This window comes from Eleutherodactylus coqui, chromosome 5 (assembly GCF_035609145.1).
Source record: "Eleutherodactylus coqui strain aEleCoq1 chromosome 5, aEleCoq1.hap1, whole genome shotgun sequence".
Classification (NCBI taxonomy): Eukaryota; Metazoa; Chordata; class Amphibia; order Anura; family Eleutherodactylidae; genus Eleutherodactylus; species Eleutherodactylus coqui.
This window is the reverse complement of record NC_089841.1, coordinates 271,724,455-271,743,179: the sequence shown is the minus strand read 5'-3', so window position 1 is coordinate 271,743,179 and position 18,725 is coordinate 271,724,455. Positions and strand designations below refer to the sequence as shown.

The following is an 18,725-nucleotide window of genomic DNA, read 5'->3' as shown; positions in this document are numbered from 1 at the left end:
TGAGGTGATCCACATTTCTATTGTTTCTTTATATCAGTAGCACTTAAAAAAATACTTTGTAAAAAAAAATGCTTTCTGTCATCTTTTGATCCTCATAACTTTTTTTTATTTTTCCATTGATGCAGCTGTGTGGGGCTCGTTTTTTGTAGTGTTGAAAGCAGCCAACAGCTGCCGTGTCTGGACTGGGCTCGGGATCCGACAGCTGCCGTGTCTGGAGTGGGCTCGGGATCCGACAGCTGCCGTGTCTGGACTGGGCTCTGGATCCGACAGCTGCCGTGTCTGGACAGGGCTCGGGATCCGACAGCTGCCGTGTCTGGACTGGGCTCGGGATCCGACAGCTGCCGTGTCTGGACTGGGCTCGGGATCCGACAGCTGCCGTGTCTGGACTGGGCTCGGGATCCGACAGCTGCCGTGTCTGGACTGGGCTCGGGATCCGACAGCTGCCGTGTCTGGACTGGGCTCTGGATCCAACAGCTGCCGTGTCTGGACTGGGCTTGGGATCCGACAGCTGCCGTGTCTGGACTGGGCTCGGGATCCCACAGCTGCCGTGTCTGGACTGGGCTCGGGATCCGAAAGCTGCCGTATCTGGACTGGGCTCAGGATCCGACAGCTGCGGTGTCTGGACTGGGCTCTGGATCCAACAGCTGCCGTGTCTGGACTGGGCTTGGGATCCGACAGCTGCCGTGTCTGGACTTGGCTCGGTATCCGACAGCTGCCGTGTCTGGACTTGGCTCGGGATCCGACAGCTGCCGTGTCTGGACTGGGCTTGTGATCCGACAGCTGCCGTGTCTGGACTGGGTTCGGGATCCGACAGCTGCCGTGTCTGGACTGGGTTCGGGATCCGACAGCTGCCGTGTCGGGACTGGGCTCGTGATCCCACAGCTGCCTGGACTGGGCTTGGGATCCAATAGCTGCCCTGTCTGGACTGGGCTCTGGATCCCACAGCTGCTGTGTCTGGACTGGGCTCAGGATCCGACAAGTGCCGTGTCTGGACTGGGCTCGGGATCCCACAGCTGCCGTGTCTGTACTGGGCTCGTGATCCCACAGCTGCCTGGACTGGGCTCGGGATCCCACAGCTGCCATGTCTGGACTGGGCTCGGGATCCCACAGCTGCCATGTCTGGACTGGGCTCGGGATCCGACAGCTGCTGTGTCTGGACCGGGCTCTGGATCCCACAGCTGCTGTGTCTGGACTGGGCTCGGGATCCGACAGCTGCTGTGTCTGGACTGGGTTCGGGATCCGACAGCTGCCGTGTCTGGACTGGGTTCGGGATCCGACAGCTGCCGTGTCGGGACTGGGCTCGTGATCCCACAGCTGCCTGGACTGGGCTCGTGATCCCACAGCTGCTGTGTCTGGACTGGGCTCGGGATCCGACAAGTGCCGTGTCTGGACTGGGCTCGGGATCCGACAAGTGCCGTGTCTGGACTGGGCTCGTGATCCCACAGCTGCCTGGACTGGGCTCGGGATCCCACAGCTGCCATGTCTGGACTGGGCTCGGGATCCCACAGCTGCCGTGTCTGGACTGGGCCCGGGATCCCACAGCTGCTGTGTCTGGACTGGGCTCTGGATCCCACAGCTGCTGTGTCTGGACTGGGCTCGGGATCCGACAGCTGCTGTGTCTGGACTGGGCTCGGGATCCGACAGCTGCCGTGTCTGGACTGGGCTCGTGATCCCACAGCTGCCTGGACTGGGCTTGGGATCCAACAGCTGCCGTGTCTGGACTGGTCTCAGGATCCGACAGCTGCCGTGTCTGGACTGGTCTCAGGATCCGATACCTGCCGTGTCTGGACTGGGCTCTGGATCCGACAGCTGCGGTGTCTGGACTGGGCTCTGGATTCGACAGCTGCCATGTCTGGACTTGGCTCGGGATCCGACAGCTGCCGTGTCTGTACTGGGCTCGAGATCCAACAGCTGCCGTGTCTGGACTGGGCTCTGGATCCAACAGCTGCCGTGTCTGGACTGGGCTCAGGATCCGACAGCTGCCGTGTCTGGACTGGGCTCAGGATCCGACAGCTGCCGTGTCTGGACTTGGCTCGGGATCCGACAGCTGCCGTGTCTGGACTGGGCTTTTGATTCCACAGCTGTCTGGACTGGGCTCGGGATCCAACATCTGCCATGTCTGGACTGGGCTCGGGATCCCACAGCTGCCGTGTCTGGACTGGGCTCGGGATCCCACAGCTGCATGGACTTGGCTCGGGATCCCACAGCTGCCTGGACTTGGCTCGGGATCCCACAGCTGCCGTGTCTGGACTGGGTTCGGGATCCGACAGCTGCCGTGTCTGGACTGGGTTCGGGATCCGACAGCTGCCATGTCAGGACTGGGCTCGTGATCCCACAGCTGCCTGGACTGGGCTCGGGATCCGACAGCTGCCGTGTCGGGACTGGGCTCGTGATCCCACAGTTGCCTGGACTGGGCTTGGGATCCAATAGCTGCCCTATCTGGACTGGGCTCTGGATCCCACAGCTGCTGTGTCTGGACTGGGCTCAGGATCTGACAAGTGCCGTGTCTGGACTGGGCTCGGGATCCCACAGCTGCCGTGTCTGTACTGGGCTCGTGATCCCACAGCTGCCTGGACTGGGCTCGGGATCCCACAGCTGCCATGTCTGGACTGGGCTCGGGATCCCACAGCTGCCGTGTCTGGACTGGGCTCGGGATCCGACAGCTGCTGTGTCTGGACTGGGCTCTGGAACCCACAGCTGCTGTGTCTGGACTGGGCTCGGGATCCGACAGCTGCTGTGTCTGGACTGGGTTCGGGATCCGACAGCTGCCGTGTCTGGACTGGGTTCGGGATCCGACAGCTGCCGTGTCGGGACTGGGCTCGTGATCCCACAGCTGCCTGGACTGGGCTTGGGATCCAATAGCTGCCCTGTCTGGACTGGGCTCTGGATCCCACAGCTGCTGTGTCTGGACTGGGCTCAGGATCCGACAAGTGCCGTGTCTGGACTGGGCTCGGGATCCCACAGCTGCCGTGTCTGGACTGGGCTCGTGATCCCACAGCTGCCTGGACTGGGCTCGGGATCCCACAGCTGCCATGTCTGGACTGGGCTCGGGATCCCACAGCTGCCGTGTCTGGACTGGGCTCGGGATCCCACAGCTGCTGCGTCTGGACTGGGCTCTGGATCCCACAGCTGCTGTGTCTGGACTGGGCTCGGGATCCGACAGCTGCTGTGTCTGGACTGGGCTCGGGATCCGACAGCTGCCGTGTCTGGACTGGGCTCGTGATCCCACAGCTGCCTGGACTGGGCTTGGGATCCAACAGCTGCCATGTCTGGAGTGGTCTCTGGATCCGACAGCTGCCGTGTCTGGACTGGTCTCAGGATCCGATACCTGCCGTGTCTGGACTGGGCTCTGGATCCGACAGCTGCGGTGTCTGGACTGGGCTCTGGATCCGACAGCTGCCATGTCTGGACTTGGCTCGGGATCCGACAGCTGCCGTGTCTGTACTGGGCTCGAGATCCAACAGCTGCCGTGTCTGGACTGGGCTCTGGATCCAACAGCTGCCGTGTCTAGACTGGGCTCAGGATCCGACAGCTGCCGTGTCTGGACTGGGCTCAGGATCCGACAGCTGCCGTGTCTGGACTGGGCTTTTGATCCCACAGCTGTCTGGACTGGGCTCGGGATCCAACATCTGCCATGTCTGGACTGGGCTCGGGATCCCACAGCTGCCGTGTCTGGACTGGGCTCGGGATCCCACAGCTGCATGGACTTGGCTCAGGATCCCACAGCTGCCTGGACTTGGCTCGGGATCCCACAGCTGCCGTGTCTGGACTGGGTTCGGGATCCGACAGCTGCCGTATCTGGACTGGGCTCGGGATCCGACAGCTGCCGTGTCTGGACTGGGCTCGGGATCCGACAGCTGCCTTGTCTGGACTGGGCTCGGGATCCGACAGCTGCTGTGTCTGGAATGGGCTCGGGATCCGACAGCTGCCGTGTCTGGACTGGGCTCGGGATCCCACAGCTGCCGTGTCTGGACTGGGCTCGGGATCCCACAGCTGCCTGGACTGGGCTCGGGATCCCACAGCTGCCATGTCTGGACTGGGCTCGGGATCCCACAGCTGCCGTGTCTGGACTGGGCTCGGGATCCCACAGCTGCCGTGTCTGGACTGGGCTCGGGATCCCACAGCTACCGTGTCTGGACTGGGCTTTTGATCCCACAGCTGCCATGTCTGGACTGGGCTCGGGATCCCACAGCTGCCGTGTCTGGACTGGGCTCGGGATCCCACAGCTGCTGTGTCTGGACTGGGCTCGGGATCCGACAGCTGCTGTGTCTGGACTGGGCTCGGGATCCGACAGCTGCTGTGTCTGGACTTGGCTCGGGATCCGACAGCTGCCGTGTCTGTACTGGGCTCGGGATCCGACAGCTGCTGTGTCTGGACTGGGCTCGGGATCCGACAGCTGCTGTGTCTGGACTGGGCTCGGGATCCGACAGCTGCTGTGTCTGGACTGGACTCGGGATCCCACAGCTGCCTGGACTGGGCTCGGGATCCGACAGCTGCTGTGTCTGGACTGGGCTCGGGATCCCACAGCTGCTGTGTCTTGACTTGGCTCGGGATCCCACAGCTGGCGTGTCTGGACTGGGCTCTGGATCCAACAGCTGCCGTGTCTGGACTGGGCTCGGGATCCGACAGCTGCTGTGTCTGGACTGGGCTCGGGATCCGACAGCTGCTGTGTCTGGACTGGGCTCGGGATCCGACAGCTGCTGTGTCTGGACTGGGCTCGGGATCCGACAGCTGCTGTGTCTGGACTGGGCTCGGGATCCGACAGCTGCTGTGTCTGGACTGGGCTCGGGATCCGACAGCTGCTGTGTCTGGACTGGGCTCTGGATCCCACAGCTGGCGTGTCTGGACTGGGCTCTGGATCCAACAGCTGCCGTGTCTGGACTGGGCTCGGGATCCGACAGCTGCTGTGTCTGGACTGGGCTCGGGATCCGACAGCTGCTGTGTCTGGACTGGGCTCGGGATCCGACAGCTGCTGTGTCTGGACTGGGCTCGGGATCCGACAGCTGCTGTGTCTGGACTGGGCTCTGGATCCCACAGCTGCCGTGTCTGGACTGGGCTCTGGATCCAACAGCTGCCGTGTCTGGACTGGGCTCGGGATCCGACAGCTGCCGTGTCTGGACTGGGCTCGGGATCCGACAGCTGCTGTGTCTGGACTGGGCTCGGGATCCGACAGCTGCCGTGTCTGGACTGGGCTCGGGATCCGACAGCTGCTGTGTCTGGACTGGGCTCGGGATCCGACAGCTGCCGTGTCTGGACTGGGCTCGGGATCCCACAGCTGCCGTGTCTGGACTGGGCTCCGGATCCCACAGCTGCCGCGTCTGGACTGGGCTCGGGATCCCACAGCTGCCGTGTCTGGACTGGGCTCCGGATCCCACAGCTGCCGCGTCTGGACTGGGCTCGGGATCCCACAGCTGCTGCGTCTGGACTGGGCTCAGGACTCGGTCTATTTCTTGATGACACCCGGCATGCTGGAGCATTGTGATATAATGAGATGACTGGGATATTCTCTCTACAAGAAGTGTCAGCTTATAGTAAGGGTGCTTTTACACCGGACTATCTGTCGGGCAACAGATACCCAACAGCTCGCCCCAACGATAATCCTTGCTGTGCTTGTATACAGGAACAAGCATTGCTGACTGAATGGAGGGGGGGGGGGGATCATTCCTGCCGCCTCCATTCACAGTAAACAGGTAGTCATTCCTAAGTGATACTGCCTGTTTATACTGAACTATATGCAGAAACAGAATGACGAACAGGGAGGGGACGACTTCTCGTTCATCATTCATTTGGGGCGTGCATTTACATTGAACAATCGTTCAGATCGGGGGAATCTCAACCATAATTGTTCTATGTAAAAGCACCTTAAGGACAGCGCTACACAAGCGTTTGCGCAAATACACTCGCCGCACATGAATTAGGTTTGGAGAGGGTTACAATCCGGGTCTTGAGCTTGTGTCTGCAAGGGCCGGTTCACACACGCATGGCACATCCTTTGCATGGAATTGCATGGCTATTAAAGTCTAATATAGGCCAGCCGTCATCTTCTTCCTACGTTTTGCGCAGTGTCCTTATGGGACCTTAGCTGAGGAAAACGCAGAAGGATTGAGCAGGAGCGTATTGCGCGCAAAATGAGCTTATGAGGACGAAGTCATTAAAATTAATCAGTTCTATTCTCTGTGTTTGGTGTACACAGATTTTGCGTGTGCAAGAAATTGCATAAACAGGCCCATGTGAAGCTGCTCAAAGGCCAAGAAAATCGTGCGAGGTTTGTGCGCTGCGTGACGCACAAATCTCGCATGAATATGAAACCCATTCTTTTAATGATGTCATACACATGGGCGATTTTTTTTTATTTTTTTTCCCCCGCATCGCACTGCAAATAAAATTGTGGCACATCCCATCTTTGGGTGTGCCCTCGCATCGCCCATTGTTTTCAATGTTGCGGTGACAGAATCACGCCAAGCGCCAGGTATACGCCATGTGAGGTTTCCCCATTGAAAACAATGGGAGAAACTCCACAATCCGCCGCAGCTGTCGGCCACAGTGGAGGATCACTACTTCCCCAAAGTGATGCGAGGCGGTTTTGATATAAAAGCGCCTCACATCAGCGGGGGGTATAGCAAGTTGTCGAGTGCGATATGTGGCCGTGATTCACAGCCCGGTACGGCACTCACCCGGGTGAAACTGGCCCAGCGGATATATCCTTGAGTTCCTGCAGTTGCTGCTAAACCCAGACTTTACTATTTCTTTGCATTCTGCTGCTGCAGAACCTCCACTTAAAACCGCGACGGGCAGAGCATTCAAGAGCGTGTCTACTGAGCCCCGCCACCGCTTCATATGATTCCATTATGGACCATTCTGTGCCATGTAATATTTACATTGAGGGTACATGCACATGCGTGACTAAAGACCGCTTCCGAGAATCATCAGCATCAGTCAGCACACGGACATCTCAAAAATTGGACCTGAATAGGACACGCTATTTATTTTTTTACTCAGACTACTCTTCCGGGAAACACCCCCTTCCCCCTATGGGCGTACACCCCCCCCCATGGGCGTACACCCCTTCACATTAATGGATGCTGTTTCTGTCCAATTTTTGGAATGAGTTTTCAAAAAATAATGCCATGTGCGTGTACCCCAAGGCCGGTGTCACACGGGCAATAAAATCGAGCAAGATTTGTGCGTTGCGAGTTGCGATATCGGCCCTTGTTCTAAATGGGGCCGTCGGCAGCAGCGTGGGCCCCAGTGCAAGCAATCGGAGAACTTCACAATCCTCTGTGACAGCAGCGGCAGGGGATTCCTTCATCCCCGCAGGGTAAACCCTTCAGACGCGGCAAGATGCAGGGATTCCCCGCAGTGATGCAAGGCTGATTTCACATGGTGGAAAGTGCGATATCAGGCTGGGAATCACGGCCTGGCATCACTCTCGCCACTGTGAAACTAGCCTAAGCCCGTTGTAGTCGGCTGGTTCGGATCCCGTTGCAAGAATTCTTGCCCCTGCAGTGACCACTGCGGCTCACCTGCTCTGGCGTCTCCTCCACTCTTCTATGTGCCCGCTGCCACCCAGCCAGCTCGTCACTAGTGACATTTCTGTGTGGGCCTCTGCGAGACCCGTACAGAAATAGAACATGCCATGATTTGTTTTCTGCGCGGGTTTTCACGTGGTCAAATCACGGCTGTGTGCGTAGGATTGCGTCATATAAGCGGGCACGGGTGGAAATTCTGTGGGAAATCCCGACGCGGAATTATCACCTGTTTGCAGGAGGCCTATGGCTAACTTCACATGGGGAGTGTAACCACCGTCCATTAAAGGGGGGGGGAATATTATTATATCCTGCTATGGGGAATGACAGGTATGAGGGGGTAGTAGTTGTCAGTTCGTGACGCCACCGTTCCACACACACCGGCCTTCATACATGGCGCATTAATCACACCGGACAAGTGCGTAGTACCTCGGGTCCTCCGGAACGGGGGAGGCCCGGTAAAACGTTTCTAGTGACTTTTCATAAAATACAGTAGATTTCAGCAGGAAAACTTGGTACATATTTAGCAATTACTTGGCATGAGAGTCCATGGCCAGAGAATGGCTATAATGATCACCCCGCTGTCATAGACATCAGCACGCGTGGGTGTCAGTTACGGGTGTACCTCTATACGGTGATCCAGACTTCAGACGGCCGCATAGGAATCATAAACAGACTTAGAATTATCTTCAGAGGTTCAGTAGACTTCTGAACTTCTTCACTAGAAGCGATAGTTACTTACAATGGCTCTCTGGTGATGGGACTTTTGGGGGGAAACCTTTAGGCTGCCTGTCCACGGGCGTTTTAGCATTGCGTTCCCCGTGGCAATAATTCGGCCGCAGGGAACGCAGTGAAAGCTTTCCATAGCATTGCTGCAGGGGAGTAGCGACTTTCGTAGCATGCACCTAGCACGCAGTGTGATGCTGCCCCCAGCCCTATTGAAAACAGTGGGTGATGCGAGGGCATGCCCAAAGAGAGGCGTACCTCTCAGAAGTTCCAGGACAAATGCAGACGGTCGGATTCCGACTGCGATATTCTCCAGTGGGATGTGGCCCGTGCCGCTGCATTGACCTCTTGCTCTTCTCTCTCTGCCCTGCGATGTGCCCATGCGCAGTGCAGAGCCGGCACGTCAGCCATAACGTGGCAGTGCGAGGCTCGGACAGACATGGGATCTGCTGCGATTTTGTTACTGCGTGGATTTTCAGCAATCTAAATCACGTCTGTTTGCGTAGGATTGCGAGCACGCATGTAATCCTATGGCAGCGTGCAATGGCGGAAATTCTGTGCGGAGTTTCTGTCCGTGGGCATTGGGCCTTAGCAAGCAGTGCTTTCGCCAAACTTGTGACTTTTTCATATGCAAAGTCTCCCCGCTGCGATGGAGCAGGTCGCATCTGTTCCAGGTACCTATAATCCGAGATGAGCAGCGAAGGGGCCGCTTAGACTTGCCCACTTCTCATCTGAATGAGAGTTCAACCCGTTTATACAGCAGATACATCGTTGGCGCTTTCAAAAGAAAAATCGTTCAGCGGTTCACATTCGCAAGTGAGAACGACGGAACGCGTGCTAGGTAACCTGAACGATTAGTGAACGAGCTGACGAGCTTCATGCCTGCAGAAAATGAACGAAGAGCGAGCAATTTATCGTTGGATGGTTGGCTGCTCATTCACACGGGGAGCTACGTGCGCAGAAATCTTGCGGCTATTAGAATGGTTTCCTATGGGAACGGTCAGATCTTTCTTGCTTGTCTAAAATTCCTTCATCTGAAGGCTCCCACAGGAAACCATTGTTCTAATAGCCGCACGTTTTCAGTCTGTGCTGCGCACCCAGATAGGACGAGCTGCGATTTGGTATTCAATGGACCATGGGTCCGTAAAAATAAACCCTGTAAGAAAAAGCCCGTAGAATGAATGTGTCCGGATGTGTGAATGAGCCCCAAGGCAAATGTTTTCTGGTTTTAAATGTTATTTAGAACATTAAGTTTTTCATTAAACTTTTGAAAGCAGATACAAAGTATAAACTACCACTAAGGCCGCCTGCAGAGGGCCGGATCGGATCCGACCCGAGCCCCTGCAGGGACCAGTGCGGCGCTCACCTCTCCCGCGGCTCCGGCTCTGTGATGTGTCGGCTGCCAGCCAGCGCATGTGCAGAGCAGAGCCGGGGAGTGACATTTCTAGAGCATGCCGCGATTTGTTTTCCACGCTGACAAATTGTGGCCGTCTGCCTAGGATTGCGTTTTCTAACGCAATGCTATGGCAGCTTCCACGGGCGGAAATCCTGCCTAAAATCCTGCCTAAAAGAGATTGTATAGAGGTGCTCACAAATAAAGTTACACATATAAATGGTACATGGAAATCGCACTCAATCCGCACGTATAAACTATGTGGGTGCTTTAAGTCTGTATGCGGTTCCCGGGGACATGATCACTGTGATCCAATGGATAGTAACCATTTGGAAAAAAAAAGGGTAAAAAAAAAGTTTGAAAAGCTAACGCTTCATCTTCATCTTCCCTCACAGATTATATCCATAAGGGAGGATGAAATGACGTACCTAAGGCCCCCGGATTTATCCACAGACCTTACCCCAGCTTCAGCGCACGCGCCCGTCGCCAATCTGGCGGACGCATGCGCAAAAGCCGTGGATTGCTAGGGTTATTTAAAATCTCCCTGCTCTTGGCTACAAAACTTACTGAGAGCCTGGAGATTTCACGGGGGGCCGCGGTGAGCGGTTCCTGGTCACATGTTGGCAGTTAACCAATGGATAATGGCGATCATGTAAAAGATAAAAAAAAGTTGAAGTTTCATCTCCCCCCCCAACGATGCGATCGGTGAGAGGAGATGAAACTTTTTACCGGAGGCCTCTGTATTCGCACCCCGACGCGATCCTCCTCCGTGAACCTTCCCGTATTCTGCACATTCGACCACTTGCAAAACCCCAGACACATGCGCAGGAGGCGGGAAGCACAGGAAATTTAAAATCCCCTTGCTCCCAGCGACCGACGCTTGCCGAGAGCCCGGAGCAGTGACGGGTGGCCTCGTTGAGAGGTTCCGGGTCACGTGATAAAAAGGTAGCGATCTACCTTAGGCCGGTCTCACAGGAGCGGATAGGAATTACGAATCCCGTATGCGTCTGATCCGCGGTAATACGCAGATCAATCGCATTGGATTACACAATTCCGCTCACATTAGCGGGTCGGAATTACGTAATCCACTTGCAGAAAAGAGAACGCAGCAGGTTCTATTTTACCGCGGATATCCACAATATAGAGCCCATTGCGCTCCATGGTTGCGGATATACCCGCTGCCCATATGCAACTACATAATTAACTGGCTGCGGGTACCTGCGTCATCGCTAAGCGACGGTGCGGGAAATACAAACAAAAAAAGGTGTACTGCACATGACCGCCTGTGTGAGAAGGCAGTTATGTGCAGTACATTATGCGGCTGTACGCAGCGCCACGGCGGGGCTCACAGCTGGGATCCGCTGCGAGCCTCCAAAAGCAAATTCCACATCCGGCTGTGTGAGACCGGCGTTATTCAGACCGCTACCTGTAATCCGTAATTTACAAGAAGCCCCGGGAACGCTCGCCTTCCTGCAGTTCCATGAGCAGCTTGTTGAGCGCCTTCTGTGTGAGACCGCCGCACCTCCGCAAGATTACAAAGTCTCACAGCGCCACTTTTTACACCCCATCCCTGCCACTGGGGTCAAGAAATACCCCCAAAAAAGCATGAGAGGAAAGGGGGATACCCGGTTTTATTGCCCCATGTGCCCATCCGAACCAGCCCCCGTAATTACCCCGGTCTTCGGAAATTCCACACAGTTCACATTATTACTTTTATCTAAGATTTAGGGAGCGCCAAAAAGAAGGGGGGAGATCTTTTTTTTGCACAATGGGGCCTGGAATTTATACAGTGGTGCCCTGAAATCTAACGGGTGTTCCTCCATTATAGGCCTAGCCATGGGTCCTGTAAGCAGATTAGGGCCACAATCGGTATGTGTCTGAACACGGAACAAACAGGGGGATCCATTTTGGGGTGAAAATCTTCATTCCTATGTAGCTCTGCAAAAAAAATTGTTTTTAAAATGACACAATTGCGAAAAAAAATGAAACTCTTAATTTTTTTTTTCTGCTTTGATTTATTTAAAGATTGTAGGGTAAAAATACGCAGTACACCCATAGATAAATTGGTTAAGGGGTCTAGTTTTTAAAATGGGGTCATTTGTGGGGGTTCTGTATTGTTTTGGCCGCTCAAGGGCTCTACAGGTGGGCAATGGGGCCTAAAACACCTTCATGCAAAATGTCTGATCTGAAAGCCTCCGGCTGCTCCTTTCATTTTGGGCCCCGTTGGGCATCCAGAGATAAGATTAGGGCCACAATGGGTATGTTTATGAACACAGGATAAACAGGGGAATCCATTTTGGGGTGTCAATCCTCATTTTTATGTGCATTATAGAAAAAAATATGACTTTAAAACGACATATTTGCAAAAATATGAAATTTTATTTTTTCTCCTCTACATTGCATTAATTCCTGAAAAAAGGCTGTGGGGTCAAAATCCTCCGGACCCCCTCAGTGAACACATTAAGGGTTGTAGTTTGTAAAATGGGGTCATTTGTAGGGGGATCTATCATTTTGACACCTAGGAGACTTTGCAGTCTTGGCTTGGTGCCGGAAAACAAAGTGTTCCTCAAAATGTTGAAAAGTAATGATAAATTTGCACGTCTCCTAAATGGTTAAAAAAACACGAAAGTTTTTCAAATGTGCATCCAGAATAAAGTAAACGGATGGAAATATATATCTGATCAAAAATGTGTACAGTATGTTTGCACATATTTAAGATAACACAGTTAAAAATGTGAAAAAATGATAATTGATAAATGATAATTTTTTCAAAATTTTCCCAATTTTGGCACTTTTAATAAATATACACAAATTCTATTGGACTATTTTTACTATCTAAATGAAGTACAATGTGTGGCGAAAATACAATGTCCAAAATCACTTGGATATGCAAAACCTTTACGGAGTTATTCTATGTTAAGTGACACATGTCAGATTTCCTAAATTTGGCTTCGTCACTAAGGAGCAAACAGGCTTGGTCACTAATGAGTTTTATTTGGCCCGCTGACTGTGCAGCCGCCTCAACAGGCATTGTACTCACCCAGCCTGCAGCTCCGGTCTGGCGGCAGCAGTGCAGTCTATGATTGTGAACCTCTTTCACCCGCCATCCTGTCCGCAGCGCAGATGCTCACCGTTCACCGACTCAGCAGCAGCTGCCGCCGGAGCGCCGGCTGGGTAAGAGGAAAGCTGGACTGATGCTGTAGAGGCCAATAGGGGTCGCTACTATGACTGGGACTACTATAGGGGTCGTTTTTTTACTACTGGAGAAACTATTAATACTGGGGTCACTGTAGGGATCACTATTATTATGGGGGTTACTGTTACTACTGTGGCCACTATGGGGAACACTATTAGGGCACGTTCACACGAGTGTTAGCGCATTTTTGTTGGGCAAATACGCTGTATATTAGCGTGACCGGGGCCAATCCGGTGTGTTTTTATGTGCGTAAATACGCTGCATATTTGTGCACACAATAAAGAACACAGGCGGCCCATTGAAATGGTGCGCAATACTCACGTTTCCTGCATATTTGCGCTGGCTCATTCACTTCAATAGCCTGTTGCGGTCATGCTGCGTATTTTTTCATGCAATCGCACACTACTTGCAAAAATACGCTCATGTGAACAAGCCCTTACAATTACAATCGGCACTTTGAAGGCAGTCGCCCTCGGTGAAAATGAGTTTGACACACCTGCTCTAATGCAAAAGATATAAGAATGATTGTTGGAGCCCAGGGTCATCCCCCAGACTATTTCAGGTTCTTACAAAACACTGGGCCTATCTTCTGTCTCCTGCAGTCCGGGAGGTCACCTCACCTCCAGCTGCCTGATTCCTCTCATTCCTGTGAGGCTATGTACATTGGCTGCCAGTCTTCTTCTTGCCCGACAATGTACGTCACAGGCCAGCAGGGGGAGTGCCGATCTACTTCAGAGACTGCTCATGCGAGCTGTCTCGGCAATAGATCAGAATTCTTCCCTAGGCAGTGAAAGCTACAGCACAGGGACCAGACCTTCACTGACCCGGCCGCAAGGAATGTGAGGAATGCCAGCTTCATAACAAGCCGGCCAGAGTGCAGTGAGCTCACCCGGGGCACTGGAGAAGGTCAGAGTTGAGAACATGCGGTAAGAAGACTGACAGGGAAGAAATAGGCGAGCATAGAATTTTTTTTAATGACAGAACCCCCTAGTGATGAAGCCTGTTTGCGCCTTAGTAACAGAGCCAAATTTCGGAAATCTGACATGTGTCACTTTAACATAGAATAGCTCCATGAAGGTTTTACACATGAAAATGAGTATTTACATCCATAATGGATCCCCCCGTTTGTCCTGTGTTCAGTAACATACCTATTGTGGCCCTAATATTATGTCCGTATGCACAATTGGGCCCAAACTGAAAGGAGCAGCCGGTGGCTTTCAGAACAGACATTTTGCTTGAAGGTGATTTAGGCCCCACATGACCGGGAACGGCTCACTGCTCCAGGCTCTCAGGTACCTTTAGTAGCCAGAAGCAAGAAGATTTTAAATTTCATAAGTCCTCCCCAGCTTCTGCACTTACGTCCTCCATTTTGCCGACGGGCACATGCGCCGACGTAGGGAAAGGGTCCGCAGATAAAGATCCCATAGGCCCCTCATGAACTCTCCAGGCTCTCGGCTACATTTGGTAGCAAGGAGCACAGAGATTTTAAATTACCCTGGCAATCTGTGGCTTTTGTGGATGCGTCCGCCATTTTGGCAGCGGGCGCTTGCCCAGAAGCCAGGGAAAGGTCCGCAGATAAGGATCTCGTCGGAGTACTTTTCACCCGAGTAGTGAAGTACTCGAAAATCGCGGTGCTCGATTGCGAAATCGCCCTTACCGAGTACGTTCGCTCATCTCTATGATGCCTTTGTCAAAGTTATCAGCACATCTAAACAATTGAAGGGTACCGTTGGGTTCACCTGGCAGCCTGAAGCCTAGGGAAGGCTCCCAGGGCTGCCATGTGCTGCAGTCTATTAAGCTCTGCCACAAGTGGAGCTTAATAGACCATCAACAAAAAGACAATATGCTGCAATACTGAAGTATTCCAGTATATTTTAGAACTGATCAAACTATTGTAAGTTCAAGTTCTCTATGGGGATTAGAAGATGTAAGAATAGGTTGAATGCAATTTATAAAAATATTAAAGTAAAATTAAAAGTAAAAAAAAACTGTTAAAGAAACCTAAAACAAAAAATAAAACAAACGTATTGCTGCATCCAAGCTATTAAAATATTGTTTGAAACACATTGGTGAAGCCAAGTGACTACCGTGGGGTCTGTTTGGCTTTGATGTTTATCAAATGCATAACATCAAAGCTAAAACAAAAAAAATAAAAAAATGCAGAATGCTAGAATTGCATTTTTTTGGGTACTCCATTTCCTTAAAAAAAATTAAATAAAAAGTGAGCAAAAAGTCGTTTGCACCCCAAAATGACACCGATAAAAACTACAAGTTACCTTACATAAAACATGGCCTCACTCCGCCACATCGACGGAAAAATCAAAAGGTTACGAGTCTCAGACTGTAGCGAAAGAAACAATTTTTTTTCCAAAGGTTTGTTTATTTTTTAGAAGTAATAATAGATTTTTTTTTTTAAAAACCTGAATTCATTTGTTTTGCCACATTTGTACCAAAACGCAGAATAAGGGCGCCCACCCACTGGCGATTTTTTTCCCTTTGCGTTTTGCGTTTTTTCTCAAGAGCAATTAGTATTGAATGTGCTCCTGTCCACTGGCGTTTTTTTTTCCGGTCCGTTGCAATTTTTAACATAGGAACTGTAAGTTGCATATGTGTCCTTATTTTTCTCTTAAAGGGGTTGTCCCGTGGCAGCAAGTGGGTCTATACACTTCTGTATGGCCATATTAATGCACTTTGTAATGTACATTGTGCATTAATTATGAGCCATACAGAAGTTATCAGAAGTTTTTCACTTACCTGCTCCGTTGCTAGCGTCCTCGTTTCCATGGAGCCGTCTAATTTTCAGCGTCTAATCGCCGGATTAGACGCGCTTGCGCAGTCCCGGTCTTCTTCTTTTCTCAATGGGGCCGCTCGTGCCGGAGATCAGCTCCGTGTAGCTCCGCCCCGTCACGTGCCGATTCCAGCCAATCAGGAGGCTGGAATCAGCAATGGACCGCACAGAAGCCCTGCGGTCCACCGAGGGAGAAGATCCCGGCGGCCATCTTCAACCGGTAAGTAAGAAGTCACCGGAGCGCGGGGATTAAGGTAAGCACTGTGCGGTTTTTTTTTTAAGTCCCTGCATCGGGTTTGTCTCGCGCCGAACGGGGGGGGGGGCTGTTGAAAAAAAAAATAACCCGTTTCGGCGCGGGACAACCCCTTTAATGCACCCATGAATGTCAATGGAAATTAACGGAAAAGGCGCGGAAAACGCGCGGAAAACGCTGTGTTTTTCACGCACGAAAATCGCAAACGCCAGTGGGTGGGCGCCCTAAATGTAACAATTACAAATGTTGCTGCGTCATGAACACTGTCAAAACCAAAAAGCAACGGTGCAATTGTGTTATTTCTTTGTCACCACTTGAAAAGTTTTTTGATACATTATATGGTATAATAAATAATACTATGAAAATATACAACTAATTCTGAAAAATAAACACATTACAGCTGAAAATGGGGATGAAAACTGAAGGAAAATTGCGAAATTTCTGGTCTTTAACCATTTAAACAGCATCATCTATGAGATTCTCTCAGGTCCTGTGGGAGTCCATGGTAGAGACTACCATAAAGGAGTTTAGGGATGTAAACTGCTGCAAGTGCACCAATTTCATGAAATGTTTTAGAAATATTTTTGGAAAGTTTAAAGGGTGTAGAAGCGGGTCATGTGACGCAGTTGGCTGTTTTCTGAATAACTTCTTCATGGTTGGTCCGTGAGGGTCATCAACTAATTCCTCTGCGACCTGAAATAGGCTCCTAATAAAGAGGTAGGGGAGCAGTTTCTAGACTCCATGTATGAGTATATCCTCTAACGCACATCTGTCTAATCAAACGACATACAAGTGAGTCAATGGCTGCACCTGACAACAAGTTCTTAACCATATCTGGTTTTGGTTGGCATCTTTCACGCTGAAGGTGTCAGCTGTCTTCAGAAAATGTTCTACTTGGGCCATTACAGCTACAGGACTACTTACTGCCGTGCTCCTGCTAATTGTGTCACTTATTACAGTTGTTCAGCTCTCATATTTGTATACATTCATCTCTGCTAACATTTCAGGAGGCCGGTGTGCCGTTTATTATGTGATTGTGTGTGCCAATCCTCAAGCTTACGTCCTTCTCCCAGTAAATGTGATTGTTTACTCTGGTCTTATATTCTAGGACTCAACAAGCCGTTAAAATGCCAGAACAAAGTAATGATTATCGAGTGGTTGTGTTTGGGGCTGGAGGAGTTGGGAAGAGTTCATTGGTTCTACGATTTGTAAAAGGAACATTCCGAGACACGTATATTCCCACCATCGAGGACACATACCGACAGGTTATCAGCTGTGACAAAAGTGTCTGCACCCTACAGATCACAGATACAACTGGAAGTCACCAGTTTCCAGCCATGCAGCGACTCTCCATTTCCAAGGGTCATGCCTTCATCCTGGTCTTCTCAGTCACCAGCAAACAGTCTATTGAGGAGCTGAAGCCAATCTACCAACAGATCCTGCAGATTAAAGGAAGTATAGAGAGTATTCCAGTAATGCTGGTGGGAAACAAGTGTGACGAGACGCAGCGTGAAGTGGATACAAAAGAGATAGAGGCATTGGCCAAAGAGTGGAAATGTGCCTTCATGGAGACCTCCGCCAAGATGAATTACAATGTGAAGGAACTTTTCCAAGAGCTTCTAAACTTGGAGAAAAGGAGAAACATGAGTCTAAATATTGACGGCAAAAGGTCCAGCAAGCAAAAGAGAGCAGAAAAAATAAAGGGAAAGTGCAGCCTCATGTAAGCAACCAAGATACTGGTGCGCCCATCTCATTCATGTATATGCAGTCATACCGGTTTTCTCTTTCGTTGTTGCTTTGACAAGAGGAATTTACGCCCCTTGCTGCATTCTAACACTGTGACTGTCCAGGCATACAGAGACTGTCTCGCACATTCATTGTGCAGCAACTACAGGTTTTGCTTTACATCCAAGTGTCATTCGTTTCATTTTTGGAGAATGCAAAATCTGAGAGAACAATTCCCCTTTTCTCCCTTTTCTATTTTATTTTTTTAACAAAGAACATTGGAACTGTGAAATATGTGTTCTTCTTCACTGTGCATATATAACACGATGGTATACCGTCTCATGGCTGATAGCCTTATAGTAACATATACAGATATATCATTTACTCAATTCTAAAAGGGTGGTGCTTAAATCAAGTAGCAGGAACGTCGTGTCCGCGTCCAAAAAAAACACTAGAAAGAGATGTTTTAGGAGCACAAACAGAGAGTACAACCTCACCATTGACCTTATCTATGTAGTACTGTGATGATAGACCCAAAACAAGAAAAACAGTCTGAATGCCGTCCGAGGGGGTATTCTCTTCAGAGAAATGTAAAGTAGAGAAAACATTAGCTTTACAGATTGAAGAAATTCTCTATTTGGGGATTAGATTGCTTATTAGTACTTCAGAGGTCTGGACTCGACCACCAATCTACACCTACACACACGTACATGTATAAGGTGGCTGCTAGAAGGACAAGAGAAGAGTTTTGCACTTTTGACTTCATACGTGTTATTAATAAATGACTCTATGTAGATGATGGATCGCTATGGTGGGATACGCCTCTGAGACGCCACTCTTATGTATTTGGTGTGGAACGTCATTGAATAATATTTTTATACATAATAACATTCATCATCTGGTAGACTGCTACACGATCGCTAGCCTCCTCTATGGTCAGACCAGCAGGCTATTCTAAAACCTTCTATGGCATTAGTGTCCGGTATGGGACAGCTATAACCTAAATATACTATAGAGAAACTAAGAGGATTGATACTCAGTAGTTCTCAATATCATGATTAGTTCATAAGAACCGTGTGTAATCATATCCCCTCATTTACATCCTGAAGGATATCAAA

At 51.0% G+C, this 18,725-nt stretch overlaps 1 protein-coding gene across 1 annotated transcript in view; it reads left to right on the top strand.

The window, feature by feature from the left end:
- The window catches only part of DIRAS1 (DIRAS family GTPase 1), a 43,581-nt gene extending 25,732 nt beyond the window's left edge, over window positions 1-17,849 (top strand). The window contains exon 2 of the mRNA XM_066604684.1: window positions 16,991-17,849. Coding sequence (XP_066460781.1) covers window positions 17,010-17,606 — 597 coding nt within the window. The 5' untranslated portion in view covers window positions 16,991-17,009 and the 3' untranslated portion in view covers window positions 17,607-17,849. The remainder of the gene's footprint in view (window positions 1-16,990) is intronic.
- Window positions 17,850-18,725: the final 876 nt, after the last annotated feature.